The sequence below is a fragment of the Saccostrea cucullata genome, unplaced genomic scaffold (assembly GCF_032062105.1).
Source record: "Saccostrea cucullata isolate Sc308-1 unplaced genomic scaffold, CSIRO_AGI_Scuc_v1 ctg15103, whole genome shotgun sequence".
NCBI lineage: Eukaryota > Metazoa > Mollusca > Bivalvia > Ostreida > Ostreidae > Saccostrea > Saccostrea cuccullata.
In genome coordinates, this window is record NW_026932634.1 from 1 (window position 1) to 23,816 (window position 23,816).

General features: G+C 34.8%; 2 protein-coding genes across 7 annotated transcripts; one reads left to right on the forward strand and one right to left on the reverse strand.

The window, feature by feature from the left end:
- Positions 1-3,376: 3,376 nt before the first annotated feature.
- On the reverse strand, positions 3,377-9,438 carry LOC134235702 (zinc finger protein 37 homolog). Of its 2 annotated transcripts, none has more exons than XM_062717852.1 (3): positions 9,348-9,438; positions 8,881-9,001; positions 3,377-6,772 (listed from the first exon to the last, which is right to left on the reverse strand). In XM_062717852.1, exons 2-3 carry the CDS (start codon positions 8,881-8,883, stop codon positions 3,929-3,931), a joined length of 2,847 nt encoding a protein of 948 aa, XP_062573836.1. In that variant the 5' UTR covers positions 8,884-9,001; positions 9,348-9,438; the 3' UTR covers positions 3,377-3,928. The 2 variants fall into 2 exon arrangements, with proteins under 2 accessions (XP_062573836.1, XP_062573837.1); XM_062717853.1 differs by having other exon boundaries at positions 9,359-9,425.
- Positions 9,439-11,731: 2,293 nt separating this feature from the next.
- On the forward strand, positions 11,732-18,142 carry LOC134235704 (zinc finger protein 37-like). 5 transcript variants are annotated; one of them, XM_062717854.1, is made up of 3 exons: positions 11,732-11,811; positions 13,705-13,833; positions 15,350-18,142. In XM_062717854.1, the coding sequence occupies exon 3, from the start codon at positions 15,569-15,571 to the stop codon at positions 17,609-17,611; it is 2,043 nt and encodes a 680-aa protein (XP_062573838.1). In that variant the 5' UTR covers positions 11,732-11,811; positions 13,705-13,833; positions 15,350-15,568; the 3' UTR covers positions 17,612-18,142. The 5 variants fall into 5 exon arrangements, with proteins under 5 accessions (XP_062573838.1, XP_062573839.1, XP_062573842.1 ...); XM_062717855.1 differs by having other exon boundaries at positions 11,740-11,822; XM_062717858.1 differs by having other exon boundaries at positions 11,740-11,822; positions 13,705-13,798.
- The last annotated feature ends 5,674 nt before the right edge of the window (positions 18,143-23,816 follow it).

A 23,816-nucleotide genomic window follows, 5' to 3' on the forward strand; every position in this document is an offset into this window, starting at 1 on the left:
ACCCTTACCCCAGGGGTCATAATTTGAACAAACTTGAATTTACACAACCTGAGGATGATTCCACATGAGTTTCATCTTTCCTGTCCTAGTGGTTCTGGAGAAGAAGATTTTTAAAGATTTTTCTTATATATTCCTATGTAAATCTAGGGTCGGCCATTTTGGCCCCACCTTTGCCCCGGGGGTCATGATTTGAACAAATTTGAATCTACATTACCTGAGGATGATTCCACATGAGTTTCATCTTTCCTGGTCCAGTGGTTCTGGAGAAGAAGATTTTTAAAGATTTTTCCTATATATTCCTATGTAAAACTTGGGTCGGCCATTTTGGCCCCACCTTTGCCCCGAGGGGTCCTGATTTGAACAAACTTGAATCTAGACTACCTGAGGATGCTTCCACATGAGTTTCATCTTTCCTGGCCCAACGGTTCTGGAGAAGATTTTTTTTAAAAATGCCATTAATTTTTCACAAATTCATAATTATTTCCCCTTGGAAGGGGTCGTGGCCCTTCATTTGAACAAACTTGATTCATCTTCACCCAAGGATACTTTGTACTAAGTTTGGTTGAAATTGGCCCAGTGGTTCTTGAGAAGAAGATGAAAATGTGAAAAGTTTACGACGACAACAACAACGACAACGACAACGACGACAGACAACGGACAAATTTTGATCAGAAAAGCTCACTTGAGCCTTCGGCTCAGGTGAGCTAATAAACGTGTGTAAAGAGTTTCTAAGTTACTGAAATCCTTTCTTCTGCAGGGACTTTGGACACGGATGCTTTCGCTGCCTATGTGGCTAGAATGTCGCCGTTATATATCTCCCTGGACGGCAGGATACAGTTTGTGGACGATGACAATCGGTGTGGTGTCAACTCTGGCCTCCCCACAACACAGAATAATTTTTACACTACATTACTGTTATTGTTGACTGTGTGTTATCGTTTTCATTCGTCACAAGTTTGACATTTTTTTATATTATGCATTGGTCTGTTTTTTAATTGTTCCCTGTACTTCTTGTTATTTTTGACTTTGTGTTATCATTTTTCATTCGTCAAAAGTTTGACTTGTTTTGTATTATACAGTTCTCCATTTTTTTCTGTCAAACAATGTCAAAATATGAAAACTATAGCTACATGCAGCTAGTCATAATTACATGGGCTAAGTTTTTCTGTTTTAAATTCATCAAACTTTTTTATGTTCAGCTTTAGAATCCACACCGGGATTTTATTCCATAATTCCTTGTGAATGCTTCAATTTTCAGTTTGACGTAGAACACAAAACATAGGCATTTAGGTTTTTTAAAAAAAAAAACTTAAGTTGTTTATTTGCCTTCAAACACGAATGTCTGATGCCTTATATTGCAAAATTCATATTATCATGTTTTCAGTTTCATGTATGTTTCATGTTCAGATAAATAATTTAAAGTAGTTGGTAGGAACATAAACATGTTAATAAACTCATTAAAATCCACTTTAAAATCCTTTCATCAATTTGTACTTATTCACATGCTAGAAATGCAGAAACCGTTTAAATCTAGTCGTGCAATGTACGTATTAGTGTTAAGTCTCTTATTCCTCAATCAAGCAACTGAAGTTCGCCTCTTTTGAAAGGTTAAGCGACACTACGTTATACACAATGGTCAGAGGACCGTAATAAAATTTTCTCATTGCTTTTCAAATGTTCATCAAATCCAAAATAATAATTTTTGGTTTCATGAAACACAGATCACTGGATTACTTGTCTACCACTTTTTCCTATTTTTTTTTATTATTATTATTGTACTAGTACGAGGGCTGTTCAATAAATAATGTCCTGATCTCTATGACATTAACTATAGAAATCATATGTCATTAAGCTTCCCTTTCCCTTATGATTTTTAAAATCTTGAATGAATTGATGTCAGTTAATGTGACCACTTTCATCGCATAATTTTGTTGTGAGCCGCTGACAAACATGGGCTATTTGAGATACTGCATAATTAAAAATGAATGAAAAAGAATCAGTAAACTAGAGTGAAATCGAAGCCTTCATTAAATTTGCTGTTAAACTTGTTCAGAATCCCAAAGAAATATTCACTGAAATACGGGAAATTTGTAGCAACCAATATATGTTTTATAGACATATGAGCAAGTGAATTTCAATGAACGGAAATAATATAATATGGGCATTAAAAGTGGGTACCGTCCTTTGCAATTAGGATTTACAACAAACAATATACTGTTCCAAAATTTGAAAAATTATCACCGATAATGTTTGATTGACTGTCAGAAATGATGAATCTTCATCACTGTATATGGTTTCCGCCCAGTGTAATGCCCCTTTACTGTTGCATGGCAATGTCTTAACCTGTTGCTTGAAACATGGCTAACATTTCCCGATCATGACAAGGAGCACACGGCGGATGTGACCGGTCAGCAGGGAGTGCTCACTCCTCCATAGCACCTGATCCCACCTCTGGTGTCCGTGTTTGCTCTGCTTCTATTTTGTATAGTTTAATGGACTTTGATATTGAATACTATACAATTATTGCTGTTTTTTGAGGTCAATACATTGATTTAGCCACATGAAGAGTACAATATTCACCGAGCCCAAAAGGGCGAGGTGAATATTGTACTTCGAAGACGGCTAAATCTTTGTATTGACCTAAAAAAAACCAGCAATAATTGTTTTATTATATGATTCACTGGTAAAATGATACAGCTCATTACTTGTTAACTTGCAATTAATTAAATCCTAGCCAAATACAAGAGAGAAACAGAATAAAAATGTGAAGAAACCTTACCAGTCGTATCAATATGAAATTTCTTTTATCAATTTTAGTTGTCATGAAAAAAATAATACATGTATAATGTCAGTCTTTTTATAGGATAGATTTTGAATGGAAGGAGTATTATCAGGGAACACTGACTGACAAAAAGTAAAAAAAAAAAAAAACCCGTTATGTTCAGTTGCAGTGTTGGAGGGGGGTCCCTGCATCCCCTCTTACCACCCCAACCCTAAAATATAATATTCGCTTTTTTCACATAAAAAAAATCAGTCGTTTAAATAGCTTTTCAAAACAATTTGTATCAATTTGGAATATCCCAATCTATTTTTAGATCAATGTAGAGGAAATAAATCCTTGTATTGACCTGGAACGTCACATGCAGGTCAATACAACGTAGTGTTTTTCTAACATAGTTGGATCTCAGCCAATCAGAGAGAAGGAAATTATTCAATCATACAATAAACTTCGTTATCTCAATATCCTTCAGCTAACATACTGTATTAGCATCCTGCCCTTGGTCCCCTGCCAAACAAGGCCCAGGTCTAAATACCCAAGCCACCCAAGTGCTCAGAATGGGTATGTTTTCATGTAAACATAATGCAGTTCAGCATATCATTATTTCATTTTATTTTATTTTCATAAAAAAAGACAAGGATATGATAACAAAATCTTACTGTTTTGTATGGAATGAAAAGTAAAATTAAAAGCTTCCTATAAACATGCCTTTTAAAAAATATCATTATCTGCATCTCCAAGCGTTATTTTCACAATATCTCAGGGATGTATTTAACATAGTATACCCTTTCACTCATTTCATTCTTTTTTAAATGGATATTTAGTATAGTTCCATCAATTACCAAGTGGACCATCATCTGCACAAATGTCCTTTAACTTTATACAAAAACAAAGTTCAATAAGATGACAAGGATTCATCGAGATTGATCCAATTTTAATCCTAGATGGATATTCATTTCTTAATCTCCCTATAGAGTTTATTTGTACAAAATGAAATTCCATTGTGAAATCATTAATTCTTACAGCTGAAAAACTGTATCTATCTTGCTTGGCATTTTCAGATATAATTAATAAATTGAAACAACAAGAAAAGCTGTAAAAGAGAAGCTACATGAGTATGTCACATATTAAACTAGGTCATGTCACATATTAATCTAGGTCATAGTGATGACTCTTTCTCACATGTAACTGGAGGGAGATCTTATGATTAAAGGCTTCTGGGCACAGGTCACATCTGAATGGCTTCTCTTTTGTATGAGTGAGCATGTGACTGTTTAAGTTGTATCTCGTACGATAGAACTTTCCACACGTGATGCATTCGAAGGGTTTACTATCTGAATGTACCTTCATGTGGCGATGCAGTGTGCCGGAGAATGTAAAACTTTGTCCACAGACATCACAGACAAAGGATTTTTCTTCTGTGTGGATCTTAACATGTTTTCGTAAATTAGATGGATGCTTAAAAGATTTTCCACAATGTTCACAATCAAATGTTCTATCATCATGTTCCCTTAACATATGTTCATTCAAGCAACTCCTTCTGTTGAATAAAGATCCACATAACTCACAAATGTGTTTTACAATTTCTTCCTTGTTACATACATGCTGGCGTAATTGGAGAGCTTCAGAAAAAGTCTTTTTGCAAACTCTGCATTTCACGCTTTTGGCATTAGCCAAGTGCGTTTTCTTATGAGAATGAAGGGCAGATCTAGACTTAATCATTTTTCCACACTCATCACAACCTGCACCTTTCCCAAAACTCAATGGCCATAGTGGGAATTTGTGCAGTCGTCGGTGATATTTCATTTTACCTTTAGTCGAAAACTTTTCACCACACAGAAAGCAATGAAATGCTTTATCGGCAGTTACATTTTTGGACTCGGAACTCTCATCTTTCGTATCTTCTTTATTGGATTCCATGTAATCAGATCCATAACTATCACTTACATCATCATTCTGTGAATCATCTTCAGAGGAACAGCTCTTAAACTCACCATCTTTCTCCATGACATCTGTCTTTGAATCAGCGGTTTTTGAATTCATTTCCATTGGTGTACAATCCTCCCTAGAACTTGATTCCTTCCTTACATCTTCAGAGGAACACCTTTTTAAATCTCCATCTTTCTCCATGAAATCAATCTTTGAATTTGCCGACCTTGAAAACACTTCCCTTGCTGTGCTCCTCTTTGAAATACTCCTTTCATACTCCTCTAGCAACTTCTCCTTTGAAATTCTTGTCAGCTTTATCACTGGCACTTTCTTCTTTGATATAGTGCTTCCGAAATTTTCCATCACTTCTTTTGAAATGCTTTCTTTTGGTTTTTTTGTTATTTTCACTTTTAGAATGCTTCTTCCAGAAGTCGTCTTTTCATCTGCATCTTCTTTTTCTTTACCTATATCTTCCTTATCTTCATAAACGTCTACCTTTTCTTCATCTGAATCTTCTACCTTTCCAGATACATCATTTTTATTTTCTGAAACATCCTCCTCTTTCTGAGGAACATCCTGCTCCTCTTCAGTAAAATCTTCCATCTCTTCCAATCCATCGGATTCATCATCTCTGTCAGAATCTATCTGTACTTCTTGAGAGCCATTTTTCTGTGGATTTGCATCCAGTTTTTTTTCAGGTATGACAGTGGCAGATTCATACTCTGCACTTTTTTCATTATTGACCTCTTCCTCACTATTTAAGAAGTTCAAGATGTTAGTCACCTGACTCTGAACATCATCCAGTTGTTCATGTTCAATCTCTACATTTTCTCCAGGAGGGTTTATGAATGCTTTGAATTTTTTCTGAGAAAGGTCAAACATGTTAGAGTTTGTTCCAGCTGAGCACCATTCCATTACTGTCTTATTAGACTCCTGGAAACCACACTTTTCTGTATCTTGATCAAAACTGCAATTTTCTATAACAGCAGATCGAACTTTCCTTTCAATTTCTGGATTCAAATAATCAAGTCCTGACTGTTTTTCTGTTATGTTCTCAAAATTGGTGGCAGGTTGAGAAATTCTGGTGTTTGAGTTTGAGTTTTGAGTTGTACTTGACATTGATTTAGTTGTAGATTTATCATTATTTTTCACTTTTTCAACTTTTTTCCTGTGTTGTACTTTTGGCTTTGATTTGGATGCCTTTGCAGATGTTGTGTTTCTATTTACTGCTTCAACCTGAGCCTCTGGACAGGATTGTGGTTTTTGTTTGGATTTTGACGTGTCTGTAATCCTGGTAAAATCTTCTTGAACTTGTTCATTGTTACAGGATATTGTTGATGATTGAGACTCATTGTAAAGGATTGTATTAATTGTATAATCTTGAACCCCATTTCCATGACTCGATTTTGACAGTGATCTGGATTTTTCTGTCAAAGTGGCCTTGCCATTCAAACCTTCTTCTTGATTCTTTAAAGTTGCTTTATCTTCTGATCTGTCCCCAGATGAAGGTCTTGCATCTCTTACTGGGACTTCCTGAATATCCTCTCTATGACCTAATTCTGGCTTTGATTTGGGCTTTGGTGAAGGTCCCTTGTTATTCTTCATCTCTCCAGCCAGCTCTGGGTGAGTTTGTTCATCTCTTTGACCTGATCCTGGCTTTGATTTGGGCTTTGGTGAAGGTCCCTTGTTATTCTTCACCCCTCCAGCCTGTTCTTGGTGAGTTTGTTCATCTCTATGACCTGATCCTGGCTTTGATTTGAGTTTTGGTGAAGGTCCCTTGTTATTCTTCACCTCTCCAGACAGTTCTGGATGGGTGCGTTCATGCTTCTCTAGTGTGGACTGTCTCATGTATGCTCTTCTACAGACTTGACATTTGTACAGTGTGATTGGTGAGGTATTGGTGCTAGATTTATGAGGGTGTAAATCCATATTGGTGTTGGTAATAGAGATTGCGTGGCTTGGAGCTGGAGGATTTTGATTGCCTGTGTTACGTTTATAAGTAAATCCTCTGGACTGTGGATCCCATTCTGAATCCAAAAACTTTACAAAAGGCATCTGTTCCACCTGAAAATATATAGAAACATTGAAATATTTACTACATGTACTTGCAGAATAATATGATATGGCACAATCTAGATCTGAATTTTCTCTTCATCTATACTGCTACACTTTGCTTTAAGAGCCTAAATTGTCAAGTAATACTTTTTTTTTTAATTGATCCACCATATCTATTTGCTGCTCCCTCAACTTTAGATCTGGTTTTTAATTGGAAAAAGAAAAAGAAGTTGAATATTCCCTATCTAAAAATACTGTATAATGAATTTGTTTTAAATTGTCTGGAATTGCACAGAAAGTCTACAATTTAGAAGCTACACTACCCCAGGATGCTTCCACATAAATTTAAGGCATGTTTCCATTTTGTCATCTTCCCAGGTCAAGAGTTTCTGATCCGCTCCACTCCACATAAACCCTTGACCAAATAGGCTAAGTTTGACGGGGTTTACTGTCACGCCATCTAGTGAGATTACACATTTTGAACTCTACTGACCTCTGCTATTAGCCAATCAGAGTAAATGAATTCAACAGAGAATTTGAGATAATATTGGTTGTTGGTAATGAATTCAATATAACTCACCTAAAATGCTGAGACAAACCTTTAATGGGCTATTTAATAATAAAGACGTTATCCTTGGGACTAAAACTGGCGTGATTTTCTGTTTACGATTTAGTTTCATTTTAAATAAAACAATGATTTTGATTGGTTCATGCAAGCTTTCATGAGGCCAATCCGAGAACGCTTTTCTAACCCCGTCAAACTCAGTCTATTAGGTCAAGGGTTTATGTGGAGCAGAGCAGATCAGAAACTCTTGACTTGGGAAGATGCATTTTGTTAACTTTAAAACATTGACATGAATGCGATCTTCCATCTGAAACCGAAACGGCCATACAAGCAAGCGTTGTAAGGATAATGAATATTTAATTATAATGGTAGAAACTGTAGATGGTCAGTTATGAAAATTTCGGTTATAAACTTTGATCAAGAAAAATTGAAATCAGAAAAATACAGAGAGAAATCATAAGGTGTATTTTCAACACTAATTTCCTAAGACTTACGCCAAAATTGTAAGGGTTGGCAGCTCTGTTACTATTGAATACTTTTGAGGGTTTTTTTTTTTATATGCATTACATTCTAATCCAGACTTTCCAGTCATACAGGTTAATACAGCTATGCCTCGAATATACAGTAACAAACTTATAAAATGTAAGTAAAATGTGATCAGGAGGGTCATATCTGCACATCAAAATGATCGAAAATTCAATAGCTTCCGGGGTCTTTGTCCTACCAGGGCTTTGTCCTGATTCTAAATGGGGTCTTGAGGCTAGAGCTGGGTATCGCGACTGAAAAATCGTATCGCGATATATAGCAATATTATATTTTGTATTGCAATTTATCACAATATAAATTTTTTAATAAATTTTGCCTTTCGTCAATGTCAAGTGAAAACACAAACTCAAATTACATGTATTCTCGAGTTCATATTGCAACTGCCTGGTCGCGTTGTGTCGGCGCAAGTGGCAAGCTAAGTTTCTGGTGGCACAACTTGACGAATCAAGTTGTAATATTTACATTCGGCTTTAACATGAAGGGGATTGATGTAACTGTTGTCTTTTCGTTTCTGACAGAGATATGTCTCTTGTTTCTGATCACACTTCACGTCGCTTGCCGCCATATTTTACCTTGAAAAGGGCAAATAACTCTTTTTATAACAATTTATAGCATATCGAACCCGAACCGGTATTCACAAAAAAATACCGCGATACGTATTGTGAAGAAAAAAATCGGGATACACCGGTTAACCGGTAATATCGCACAGCACTACTTAAGGCAGCCCCAAAACCCCCTGCCTACTCAGACGTCCGTATCAAAAGTACTCTGGCTATGCCTCTGAATATCTGTGGTACAATGGGTACATGTAAAGCACTAGAGCATGATTACCCAAACCACTCAATACTTAATTGTCAATGGGCTAAAATTTAATTTTGCTATTTTTTTTACATGTACAGTACATAAAGGGGATAAACATGATATCAAGTTTTATTTTTAATAATTTAAAAATTTAAAATAAACCAATATTAATATTAAAAGAAGAAAGGAATTGGATGAAAATTACCATCTTGGTATAGACAGATATTTTTAAAATTCTGATCTTGATCCTCCAACTTGACCACTTTCTTCAAAATTGAATCTGCAAGCCTGTCATTCTGCCAAACCAACAAGGACCGTGATGGAGTCTGTAAAGAAAAATACACTAATTTAATATATTAACATAATTGAGCATTTGTTGTCCTGCTAAGCTTTTTTTAAATGAGGTTTTGTCGGACTAAATTAAAACATCTTAAATACAATGCCTCATTTTGGCTTAAGTTAAAGTTAATTAATTCATACTGAACGGAAAAGATGCCCTAGTTGTAAGGCAGCGAACATTCAAACAAGCTACATGCAGATGCTCCTGTTGTAAGCTTTAAGGGCTTTGGTTTCAAAATCGATTAAAATACAAGAAAATTCGAACAAACATGCAAGCCCATGATAACAAAACTTATGCACCACCATGAGGTTTAAATATGAACAAATACGTACGATTCCTTTACATTTAAAAAGGAAAAAAACACGTTTTCTTCCAAATCTAACTTCCCATTGTTTACTTCCGGAAGTTTAATGTAGCGGGGTGGGACGGGGTAAAATAGGGCTCCGTAAGTTAGACATCCGCACAACCGAGGTTATTCTCAATTACAAAATATATATTGAGTTTAAAATGCCTAAAATAACTATGGTTTAAATATTTAAAATATAACATGATATTAAACGCTTTGAAACTCATTTCTCTTCTTATTCTTTCTTTTTTTTTAAACGGGGGGAGGGGGGGGTGTAAGATAAAGTATGTTAACATGCAACATAGTTATGTAGACCCAAATGGAAATCAAATGAACCCAAATGGAACCTAATATGTACAGCGGTATGTATGTCTGTGTATGTCTGAAACAATTTACAAATTTAATTGTCGACAACCTATATTTCAGAGATTCTGAATGCTTGTGAGTAATAAGATAACGTGGAGTTCACATTTGACCTCTACACCTGTATTCAGAACAGATGATATTTCTAATTACTTTCACAGTTATTTTTTATAGATGAACAAATTTATGTATATTGTACTGACCATGCTGACTCTTTATTTACACAATATGTTTTTAACATTATACAAGATGTAGATCTTTCATTGCTTATTTATATTTCTTTGTTATATTATATTTGTTTGGCAAGGTATGTGATACTTACCTTGAACACATAGGTGGCGTATATAGAATTTACACTGAAAAAGAAACGAATTTCAGCTCCATTAGTTATTTTCACTATATATCCAATCGATAAACAATTAAGTATCCTATTATAATTAAACATGTTAAAAAAATTAACATAGATTCCGACGCATCTATTTTTACTTTTGGTTTACTGAATTTCATTATACAAATGTAGATGATAATAAGGCCAAATAACAACTAATAGATTGTTTGACAAATGAGATATGATTTTAATTTTTCAATTGTCAACTTTTTAAAAAATTTATTTTGTCATTTTCGGCCATGCTTAAGTTGTTTTCAAATTTCAACTTGATTGATACTAAAAGGAATGCTTTAATTTTATAAATTTTTATTTACCGAAGTAGGATATTAATTAACAAATAAATTTAAATTACAAAGACTCGTCTAACGTTAATTATTAGAAAAATATAATGCTATTTGGTGCTTCAATTGGCATCAACCAGGGCAAATCCGACGTGAGTGCCGATGCAGCTATAGACATATTTAGATCCGATTCTTAAATTTTTTTCAGCAATTTCACACGAATCTAAAGGATACCAGTATTTCAAAAGGTATAAAAGATTAATTAAAGGGACTGAGAATAATCAGGTCTTCAGAATGCCAAACAGTGGGAGCCAACATGCCTAGCCATCTAGGGTGGGGTGGAGTTCCGGACCCCCTAGAATTTTCAGAGTTATTAAATTATACACTAACTCCAAGTAAATGTGACTTTGTTCCCTTACATGTAGATGAACACCCCCACCCCCACCCCCGCCCTAGAAAACGCGGACCTCTTCGATCTCGAAAACGCGGATCGATGTGAAATTGGTATCAAAATTAAAGGTGCATCTAAACTTGATTCTGGTAAAAAAAATATATACACAAGAAAAAGTCCATATATATCTTGATTTACTCAGAAAACATCTGGAATCTTCTTTCAGATGTAACAGAATTATAGAGGTAGATATAAATATATGTACAATGAACACATCAAAAACCGAATGATATTGATATCGGTATAATGTTTGAAATTATAATTACTCAGTACTGCATGCATTCTCTTAAGAAGAAGTGTACACGTAGACAAAATCCTGTCCACTTCTCTAAAAAGAAATAAAAGCAATATAATTGGTATATGTTTTTTGAGGATCCCGCGCTGAAATCTGTTTCTTTTTTCAATGTAAATCTATTCTTTGCTTAGTAACACGTCACATTATAAAAAAAAATTATAATAAACATGAAACAAAGAAAATATAATTAAGTAATGAAAGATCTGTATTTTTTTTTTTTTTTTTTTTTTTTTGGTGCGGGTATAACCTTTGAACCATAATTCTTCTACCCCGTCCCATAGAAGCGGCACGTCGATTTACCCCAATGGACCTCATCTACTCCGTTCCGACGCCCATGGAAACTATATACTTCAGTTGTGTATTCAATTTATTTACAAAATTATTGTAACAAAATTTTTAAGTTGCAATTTAAGAAAGTGATAATATTATAAAATATTAATTCTATTTGTGTAAAGTTCATTTCAATTATTTTAAATAGTTAACAACTTGATAATACAATGATATACACTGTACATATTAAATTCCATTTGGGTCCATTTGAGTTTCCATTTGGGTCCATTTAATTTGGGTTCATTTGGGTCCATTTGGGTAAATCGGCGCATTTGTCCGGAAGTAAACAATGGGAAGTTGAACTTTGGAAGAAAAACGTGTTTTATCCGTTTTACTTTTAATGTAAGGGCACCGTATGTATTAGGCCTACCACATTGTGATGCATACATGTTGTAATCATAGCACAATTGATGAAGCTGTTTGTTCGAACAGGGACCTATAAACTGTTAGTTAACATAGGTCTTTGGTTCGAATTTACTCAGACTCTTTTTTAAAGATAATGGTTATGCCTTTAACCACAGGAGCTTTAACATGTTTAACGAGGCCGAGTGTAATTATTTCTTCCCTAGGAATTTTCATAATTTTTGGAAAATTAATATTTACTGTTACATTTATCGAATGTTTACCATCCCAATTTCTTAGGGGGCCATCCCAAAAGTTGTCAAATTTTACTACATGTATTGGACCCTATTGAAATTTGATGGCAAAGCGCCAAATTATCATATTTTTCCATATTTTTGTATTTCTGCTCTAGAAATTTCTTTTTCATTCAAGTATATGAAATTCATTGTAGGAAAAAATCTTTAAATCTACTTAAGAACCACTGAGCCAGAAAAGCTGAAACCTATGCGTAAGCATTTACCAAAAGATACTTTAAAAAATCACTAAATTGTGAAATTTAAATAAAAAATCACCATGTAGGTTGGTATAGAAGGATATGGAGATAACGAACAGTATTCAATCTCAAATTCATAAAAAAATACAAAATTAAAGCAGAGCAAACAACAGAGGTGGGATCAGGTGCCATGGAGGAGTGAGCATCCCCTGCTTACCGGTCACACCCGTCTTGTGCTCCTTGTCAGGATCAAGAAATAACGGAAAAAATATGTTGTCAATTCAGTGTATAAAAAATGGATTCACAATTGGTATGAAACACGTCAGTCAGCATTTGACTCAATGATAAACTGTATTTGCTTACAAGGTCATTGTATCGACCATAAAACTTAAGAAATGATGACTTTAAATGAGACTGCTGATATTCTTGTTTCGTCAACTTGTTTGTCAAAAATTTACCTCGTTTTAGAAATTGTTCATACATAGATCATGCTCTTGCGTATCCAATCAACTGAGATATATATACTCCGTATGCAGGCGATGAAGGTATATTGCTGCATAAGTAAGGTAAGTTGACAATAGAAAAGTTAAAGTCATCATGTTTATCCTATAGCTTGGTCGTTAGATTACCATTAGTGTCTTTTTCAAGTAAAATATCCAAGTATGAAACAGAAGTGTCGGACTCTGTGGTATCTTTTATCTCAAGCTCACCTGGATATATCTTAGGAATGGAAATTAACATTATTAATTGACAATACATCATAGATGTATCTAAATGACGAGTTGAAAGAATTAATTACTAAGTTTATTTTTTTCAAAGCCCAATACCTCTAAAATTGCCATATTACGTATAATTACATTTCAGTGCAGAAGAATTATTGGCGTATATGATTTTTCTGGCAAAAGTAGCTGCAATGTTTATATTGCTAGTTTGTATCTTTGGATATTCTGTCATCAGTTTTTAGTAAAACATCTACGAACATATAAGAGTGAGTCATATGTCATTCTTCAGCGTCATGCATTGCGTACAAAATCTAAAAATGGTGACATCATTAGAGGCATTTTAGCATTTTTTTTCCTAATTTTTGTCATAAAATCACATTTCAGAGTAGGGATCACAAATAAAGTTAATTTTGTATTTAAATCAAAATATTCGGCAAAGTTGTACTATTGCACAAATCACTGCATGAAATTAAAAAGCTGCGCAACTCGATTAGACTCGGCCTCGTTAACTCAACTGCAGAATCACTTATCGCTTGTTTGAATTTTCTCTGATTTTGAAATGTTAATGCAAAAACCCTAACAACAAAAGCATCTTGTCCGTTCTGTACATAACTCATTAAAAAGCCAATAGTAGGGAAACAAATGCTCAATCTGTACTGAATTTTTTTTTTATAATAGACCCCATCAAGGTCCTTGTTGATTTGGCAGAGAGGCAATCTTGGAGATTCAACACTGAAGAAAACGGTCATTCACACACATCCAGTACACTACCGTAAGCAGTCTACTTACTTGTGATGCAGGACCAAGGTCAGAGCTAGAAATCTGTCAATATCATTAATTTTATTGATTTACATGTTATTTTTTTCCTATTCATTTCTTTTTAATTGGTTCTTTTTAATGATTAAACAAAATCTTATCTTGATAGTTACCCCCCATAATGTGCTGGGTTATGTGGCTGCAACATTATTATTGACAAACCAATCGTGTACAATTGTGCATGTGATCGTGTGTAACGTGCAAGATCATGCCTGTATCAGACTCAGTCATTTGTGGTTTTAATCATGAGAGATCGAGTGATAAGAAATGTGGAAAGTTTGTTTTGTACAAGGGCTGTTTGGAAATTATTAATACAATTTCATTTAATGCATAAAGGACGGAGATTCTTTCATGAAAATTCATCAACATTTTATAAAGAAAGAATAAAACACTAGTGCAAAATTTCTTTTTCCTATGTTAATAAGAAAAAATTCGGAGAAATGATAAACATGCATACGTCTATCGACCCAGAGCAGCATTGCTACGTCATTTAACGTCACATCAGCTGTGGATGATTTCGCATGTAAAACGATCGGGAAGCATGTATACTTTTTTTCTTTGTAATTACATTTTACAGTACAAAAATCAAACAGTCTCTTTTCTTGAACTTCCTTAAAAATGTATGCTGTTGCAAAAACTGCAATCAGACTTTCAATTAAAATTTCCTATATTATTTCTAAGGTTGGGAAAAAAAGTGGGGGTGGGGCATAAGGTCTCATCTGAAGGACCCACAACTTTCACTTCAAAGTTCATGGCCAAGGAACAGTTGCTACCCATTTTATATCAACTTATATCAGTGGCGACTGAGATTTGAACTCACGATCTCCCCCCAATCACAGAGCAAGCACTCTACAAACTGAGCTACTGTGAATGGTAAATCGTGCAAGAGTGTGTAATGCGTAGAATCATGTGCGTGAAGGATCGTTCGTGTATCAGGTTTAATCATGTGTTAATTATGCGGAACCATTCATGTAACATGATCGTTTGTGTAAGTTGTCAACAGTAATGTTGCAGCCACTTTACATATATAGCTATGATGAGCAAGGGCCATTCTTACAGAATTGTGAATTTCAAGGCCCTTGGGTCAGGGTTTTCATAGAGGGAGGTGGGGCTCTACTTATATACTAAAAATGAACTGTTTGAAATGTGTTACTTGGTAACTTAATCAAATCTTTTTTATAAGCAAGGGTGCCTTTTTAAAAATTGAGCAATTTGTGGACCTAGGATCAGGGGTTCATGTGTGGTAACAGCACTACTGTTTATTGCTGAATATGAAGATTACTCATCAGTTGAAATGCATTGTTGTTCCCCAAATACCCTGCATATACCAAACTAAGCAATTGCTGCCTCTTTCAAAATTGTGAATTCCATAGCATCTAGCTTAAAACATGAAGCAAATTCAATCATTGTATAGTTGTTGCATGATGATCAGGTTACCTATAAGGCCCATGGGCCTCTTGTTAAACCAAATGGTTACAAATATTGCACTGTTTTTTAATATTTTCAGGTGGAACAGATGCCTTTTGTAAAGCTTTAAGATTCAAAAAGGGATCCACAATCCAGAGGATTTACTTAGAAACATAACACATGTAATCAAAATTCTCCAACTCCAAGCTACTAGATCTCTATTACCAACACCAATAAGGATATATACTCTCGTAGGTCTAGCAGTAATACATCCCCAATCACCCTGTACAAATTACACTGTGAGTCTATTAAGACAATAATGGAATGGTGCTCAGCTGAAACAAACCCTAACATGTTTGACATTTCTGAGCTGAAATTCAAAGCATTCTTAAAACCTGTTAGAGTTAACGTCGGGATTGAACATGAAGAACTGGATGATGTTCAGAGTCAGGTGAACAACATCTTGAACTTCTTAAATAGTGAAGAAGAGGTCAATAATGACGCAAGTGCGGAGTATGAACCTGCCACTGTCATACCTGAAAAAGAATTGGATGTAAATCCACAGAAAAATGGCTCTCAAGAAGTGCAGATAGATTCTGACAGAGATGATGAATCAGAGGGATTGGAAGAGATGGAAGATTTTACTGAAGAGGAGCAGGATGTTCCTAAGAAAGAGGACAATTTTGGAAGCATGATATCAAAGAAAAGAGTGCCAGTGATAAAGCTGCCAAAAATTTCAAAGGAGAAGTTGCTGGAGGATTATGAAAGGAGTATTTCAAAAAAGAGCACAGCAGTGGAAATGTATTTAAAGAAAACAAATTCAAAGACAGATTTCATGGAGAAAGATGGAGATTTAAATAGTTGTTTCTCCAAAGATGATAGAAAGGAATCAAGTTCAAGGGAAGATTGCACACCAGTGGAAGAACATTTAAAGAAGGCAAATTCAGCTACTGATTTAAATAAGAAAGATGGAGATTCTAAAAGCTGTTCCTCTGAAGATAATGTACAGAATGATGATGTAAGAGTTAGTGATGGATCTGATTATATGGAATCCAATAAGGAAGATACAAAAGATGAGAGTTCCAAGTCCAAAAATGAAACTGGCAATAAAGCATTTTATGTTCCTCAGAAAGAGGGGGATGTTTCAGGAAATAAAAATGATGCATCTAGAAAGTTAGAAGATTCAGATGAAGAAAAAGAGGATGTTTATGAAGATGAAGAGAAAGAAGATACAGGTAAAGAAAAAGAAGATGCAGATGAAGAGAAAAATTCTGAAAGAAGCATTCTAAATGTAAAAATAACAAAAAAACCTAAAAAAAGCATTTCAGAAGAGAAAATGATGGAAAATTGTGGAAACACTATATCAAAGAAGAGAGTGCCAGTGATAAAGCTGACAAGAATTTCAAAGGAGAAGTTGCTGGAGGAGTATGAAAGGAGTATTTCAAAGAGGAGCACAGCAGTGGAAGTATATTCAAAAAAAATATATTCAAAGACTGATTTCATGGAGAAAGATGGAGATTTTAAAAGCTGTACCTCTGAAGATGATTTACAGAATGATGATGTTAGTGATAGTGATGGAACTGAGTACGTGGAATCTGACCAGGAAGATGTGGTATATGAAAGTTCTGAGTCCAAAAATGTAACTAGCAATAAAGTATTTCCTTGTTTTCTATGTGATGAAAAGTTTTCGACTAAAAATAAAATGCTAAATCACAGAAGACTGCACAACTTCCCACTATGGCCATTGAGTGTAGGAAAAGGTGCAATTTGTGATGAGTGTGGCAAGGTGATTAAATCTAGATCTGCCCTTGCTTCTCATAAGAGAATGCATGTGGCTGAAAAGATGAAATGCAGAGTTTGCAAAGAGACTTTCTCAGAAGCTCTCCATTCACGCCAGCATGTATGTAATGAGGAACAACGAGTTAAACATATATGTGAGTTATGTGGATCTACATATAGCAGAAGGGGTGACTTAAATCAACATATGCTTAAGGTGCATGACGATAGAACATATGATTGTGAACAGTGCGGAAAATCTTTTAATCATCCAGCTAATTTAAAATTACATCTTAAGATCCACAAAGGAGAAAAATCCTTTATCTGTGACATTTGTGGGAAGGGATTTATATTCTCTGGGGCACTGAGTCGCCACAAGAAGGTACGTCATGCAGGGATTAAACCCTTCAAATGCATTACATGTGGAAAGTGCTGTAGCTCGAGATCCAACTTAAATAGTCACCTGCTCTCTCATACAAAAGAGCTGTCATTCAGATGTGATCTGTGCCCAAAAGCTTACAATCATAAGACCTCCCTCCAGTTACATATGAAAAATCATCATCATTATGATAAAAGTGATATGTGACATACTCATGTTCCTCCTCCTGTACAGATGTTCTTGTTTCAATTTTTTTTTTCAAATTCATATCTGTGCATGTTTTAAAATAAGTTGCTATATTTAATGATTTCACAATGGAACTTCATTTTGTACAAATTAACTCTAAGGAAAGATAAAAAATGAATACATGTACTAGTAAATCAAAATAGGATTGAATCAATCTTAGTGTATCCTTATAATTCTACTTTCACTTGTCTTCTGTGTTAAGTCAACATTGTCAAAGAACATTTGTGCAGATTATGGTCCACTTGGTATTTAATTATACCCGCACTTTCGAAAGAAAGTTCGGGTATATTGTTGTTACTCATGTCCGTCCGTCCGTCCGTCCGTCTGTCACACTTTTCTTCCCTGAACTCCTCCTACATTTTTCACAGTAGCTTAATCATCCTTTGGGAGATGGTTGGGGGTGTCATGTAGATGTGCAGTAAGGTTTCGGAATTTTGATTTTGCCCCGGGGGATCAAATGGGGGTCGAAAAATGACGTTTTTTATACAAAAAGCCCCTTCTTCCCTGAACTCCTCCTACATTTTTCACAGTAGCTTAATCATCCTTTGGGAGATGGTTGGGGGTGTCATGTAGATGTGCAGTAAGGTTTCGGAATTTTGATTTTGCCCCGGGGGATCAAATGGGGGTCGAAAAATGACGTTTTTTATACAAAAAGCCCCTTCTTCCCTGAACTCCTTCTACATTTTACTCAGCAGCCTAATCATCTTTTGAGAGATGGTTGGTGGTGTCATGTAGATGTGCAGTAAGGTTTCGGAATTTTGATTTTGCCCCGGGGGATCAAATGGGGGTCGAAAAATGACGTTTTTTATACAAAAAGCCCCTTCTTCCCTGAACTCCTTCTACATTTTACTCAGCAGCCTAATCATCTTTTGAGAGATGGTTGGTGGTGTCATGTAGATGTGCAGTAAGGTTTCGGAATTTTGATTTTGCCCGGGGGATCAAATGGGGGTCGAAAAATGACGTTTTTTTATACAAAAAGCCCCTTCTTCCCTGAACTCCTTCTACATTTTACTCAGCAGCCTTATCATATTTTAAGAGATGGTTGGTGGTGTCATGTAGATGTGCAGTAAGGTTTCGGAATTTTCATTTTGCCCGGGGGGTGGGGGGGATGGGGATCAAATCGAGGTAGAATTTTTATGTATTTATTTTTTACATATATTTGACATGTTTAATCACCCTGCTTTCAAGAACTTCCCTAATATCTTATGCTGCAATTTAGCTTTAAACCATGATCATTTAGAAAATGATTGGTTTGTTTTGTGTATGTGTAAAATGGTTTCAAAATTTGAATTTTCATATGGATGGCAAAAAGGGGCTGGAATAATATGGCACCTCCCTAACCCTGGTGGTCATGATTTGTACAAACTTGAATCTACACCTCTTGAGAATATTTCCATATTAATCATGCTCTTGGTGTTCCTGAAAAGAAGAACTTTAAAGATGTGTTTCCTTTTATTCCTAAATAAAACTTTGATCCCTAATTGTGGCCTGACCCTAGCCTGAGGTGATGATTTGAAAAACTAGAAATATGTCTATAGGACATGAATGTCCCGCCAGATGTGTATTACTAATGGTACATTAAACAAGAGGCCCATGGGCCACATCGCTCACCTGAGTACTGAAGCTAAGAAAAAGTAGAAATTGGTTTATAATTGAAAAGTTAAAATCCAAAAGTAATCCCATGATCAATCATGGATTTGCTTTTCTTCAAAAAATTTTCCATATATTTCTATGTAAAACTTTGGTCGGCCATTTTGGCCCCGCCCTGCCCCCTGGGGTCATGATTTGTACAAATTTTTGAATCTACACTACCTGAAGATGCTTCCATATAAATATGATGAATTATGGATTTGTCATTCTTGAGAAGAAGATTTTTAAAGAATTTTCCCATAAATTTCTATGTAAAACTTTGGTCGGCCTTTTTGGCCCTGCCCTACCCCCAGGGTCATGATTTGAACAAACTTGAATTTTCACTACCTGAGGATGCTTCCATATAAATTTGATGAATTATGGCTTTGTCATTCTTGAGAAGAAGATTTTTAAAGAATTTTCCTATATATTTCTATGTAAAACTTTGATAAGCCATTTTGGCCCTGCCCTACCCCCGGGGGTCATGATTTGAACAAACTTGAATCTACACTATCTGAGGATGTTACTCCATAAGTTTCATCTTTCCTGGCACAGTGGTTCTAAAGAAGAAGATTTTTTAAGAATTTTCCAATATATTTCTATATAAAACTTTAGTCGGCCATTTTGGCCCTGCCCTACCCCCGGGGGTCATGATTTGAACACATTTGAATATTCACTTCCTGAGGATGTTAATCCATAAGTTTCATCTTTCCTGGCATAGTGGTTCTTGAGAAGAATATTTTTAAAACATGCCACCAAATTTTCATTAATTCCCAATTATCTCCGCTTGAATGAGGGCATGGCCCTTCATTTGAAAAAACTTGAATCCCCTTCACCCAAGGATGCTTTGTGGCAAGTTTGGTTGAAATGGCCCAGTGGTTCTTGAGAAGAAGTCGAAAATGTGAAAAGTTTACAGACAGCTAGACAGACAGACGGACACCGGACAAAATATGATCAGAAAAGCTCACTTGAGCCTTCAGCTCAGGTGAGCTAAAAACTAAAAACTAAAATTTGTATTTGTGTATAAAGTTTGATGAAAATATCTTAAACAGTTTTTTTTTTCAGAATTGAAACTAAAATATAAATAAATTGGATATAGATAATAAATTCTCATCAAATTATGTATAAGTGCATGTTAAACATAAAATGTCTTAAATTATTTCTTAAAAACTAAGCAAAATACATATTAAAGAGGAGGGAGGTCAAGGTCACAGGAATGTGCAAGATGAAGTTTTTGATGCAGCTGAATAGCTCTCACTAATACATATTAGCTTATTTTGTTTGATAAAAATATCTAATGATTTAATAAAAGTGAGCTTAACACTTTGTTTTAAGAAAAGAGAAGTCAAAGGAAAGGTTGTGGTCAAAATGTTGTTCTAGCTGAAAAGCTTACTTCAGTGTGAATTTACTATTATCAAATGAATGTTGATAAAAATATAATTAATGGTTTATTTGAAACTTAGATAAACACATATTTTAAAAAGTGAGGTCAAGGTCAAAAGAAAATTCAAGGTCAAAATAAGTTAATGCAATAATAGCTCTCATCAGTATGTATTAGCATATGAAGTTTGATTAATATATCTTGAACTGTTTATTCAAAACTGATCTAGTCTAAGACAGTCAGGTCAAGATCACAGGAAATGTCAAGGTAAAAAAGAGTGAAGCATTGTAAAGCTTTAATTGCTTACATCAGTATGTATCATCATGTGAAGTTTCATTACACAACTTGAATCATTATGGTTTCTCTAAAATAAAGCTAAACACTAATTTTAAGAAAAGTTAAGTAAAGGTCAAAGGAAAGTAAAGGTAAACAAGATGTGTTTGTGAAACACTATGCGCCCGGCAGAAGCAAAGTTCAAAAAATCTATTTTTAGCATATTGGTCACAGTCAAGGTCACAAGGTCACTGGCCGTGGTGTCATTTGAAAGAAATTAATCAGTGGAGTATGCATCCCAAATATGAAGTCCCTATCTACTATGGTTTAAAAGTTATGGCCAAAAGTGTAAAAAGCTATTTTTAGCATATAGGTCACAGTCAAGGTCATTGACCATGGTGTCATTTGAAAGAATTTAATCAGTGGAGTATGCATCCTAAATATGAAGTTCCTATCTCCTATGGTAAAAAAGTTATGGCCAAAAGTGTAAAAAGCTATTTTTAGCATCTAGGTCACGGTCAAGGTCACAAGGTCATTGACCATGGTGTCATCTGAAAGAACTTAATCAGTGGAGTATGCATCCCAAATATGAGGTTCCTATCTCCTATGGTTCAAAAGTTATGGCAAAAAGTGTAAAAAGCTTTTTTTAGCATATAAGTCACAGTCAAGGTCACAAGATCATTGAGCTTGTTGTCAACCGAAAGGGCTTTATTAGAGGAGTATGCATACCAAATATCAAGTCCCTATCTCCTATGGTTAAAAAGTTATGACAAACAGTGGAAAAAGCTATTTTTAGCATATAGGTCACAGTCAAGGTCACAAGGTCATTGACCTTGATGTCATTTGAAAGGACTTTAATAGTGAAGTATTCATACCAAATATGAAGTCTCTATCTCTTATTGTTCAAAAGTTATGGCCAAAGTTAAAGTTGACAACAGACAAACAGACGAACAGATAATTTAACAGACAAACAGACAGGACAAAAACAATATATGCCCGTGATCTATCGATCCGGGCGCATAAAAAATATTGCCACAGTTGGATAGTTTACATCAGTATATGCATCAGCATATGAACTTTGATAAAATATCTAGAAAGTAATTTCTTTGAGCTCGATGGAAAGACAGATGGAAGGGTGGAGGACGGACATGACAAAAACTAATACATGTATTCCTAATCATGGCGTAGCATAAAAAACTTGAATATACATTATATGAGGATGTTTCCATATCAATATTATACATGCAAATTCAAAGAATTGTGGTCCTTTGCTTTCTGTGTTTAAGTGAATGGGATGCCATAATTTATGGCAGATTGTGTATCAAATATGCATCCCTATCATATGTCACTTTATGAAAATTAGGTCAAAGGGGGGAAATCATCGCATGCTCGAAATATTTTGTTGCAGGTAAAGTACATGTCAAATATGAAAGACCCATCTCTTTTCAATCAAAAGTTCTATATATATAAATATATAATATAATATTTTTGAAAAGTAGGTTAAACTTCTACGTCAAGATCAGAAAGTCAAAAGTCATGATATATTTAGAAAAGTCTTTTCACATGTAATATACATGTATAATTTAAATGCCATAACTTTTCTCTTTCAAAATGATTAATTTAAAATGTTATTTTTTGGAAAGTAGGTAAAATTTTGAGGTCAAGGTCTCACTTGGGTTAAAAAATCATAGTACATTTAGAAAGTTTTGTGGTAATGTACATGTGAAATATAAAAGCCCTATCTCATATTATTCAAAAGTTATGATCAAGGTTAAATTTATTGTGACAGATGCACATACTGTCAAAGATGGCCAGACTGACAGACAAATAAGATTTATTATTACCTAACTTACTATCTAAATTATAATTAGGCATTTTGAACTGTTTCACGGTTTACTTTATGTTTTTGCGTGATCATGAAACAGTGAACTGTTGACCGGTCCACAGAATGAACTGTTGACTGGTTAAAGCGTCATTGTGATATTCAAGCGTTTTGATGATCACGACATCACTATTTACCTGCTCTATAATGAATTAAATTTAAACAAAACACACAAACAATAAATTTATTAAGTATTACTTTAAAATAAAAATATTAGTCTTTATATTATGTATTCAGCTAATTAATAGACAAGTATGTGAATAAACAATTGTGAAAACTTTTTATTGATTGTTTGTGTGTTTTTATTCCAATTTAATTAATTATATAGTAGGTTCGGTAATAAAACACTTATTCAATGACTACTCGGTGAAACAGTCAAACTGTTGTCCCTCAGTAGTACGTGGGGGAGACCTGGGAAACTGTTGCCCTTGGCCTTCGGCCTTGGGCAACAGTTTCCCAGGTCTCCCACACTACCTCGGGACAACAGTTTGACTGTTTACCTCGTAGTCATTAAATAAGTGTATAATGTTCCCTCCCTTTCCCCCAAAACGGGGGACAATAATGCCCTTGCTGTTCTTGAGAAGAAGATTTATGATGGAAAAAAATCCCCTGCATATTTCTTAACGCAAATCAATATTGTGTTTTTATGTCATTTAATTGTTTGTTTGTTGTTTAACATCCCTCTCAGGAATTTCTCACTCAAATGGAGACACCCCCACTTGAAAAATAATGAGGACAAGTTGGATTTGAGGTCAACATTCATTTTAGGAGTTTTCAACCATTAAGACGTAAAGAGACAGGAACTCAATCCTTCCCCTCACCCCATCCCAGACCCCTGTTTATATTCAGGGTGTTGCTAAAACGCGGAACGGAAAACGGAACGGAACGGAAAACGGAAAGTATAATTTTGGATTAAATCACTAAAAATACATAAATCTAATCATTAACGATATATCTTATACATATTCAATTCCCCACTATTAAAAACAAGTTGATTTATT

Excerpts from the sequence above, each read along its gene's own strand:
- LOC134235704 (XM_062717854.1), top strand. The coding sequence starts at position 15,569 with ATGGAATGGTGCTCAGCTGAAACAAACCCTAACATGTTTGACATTTCT.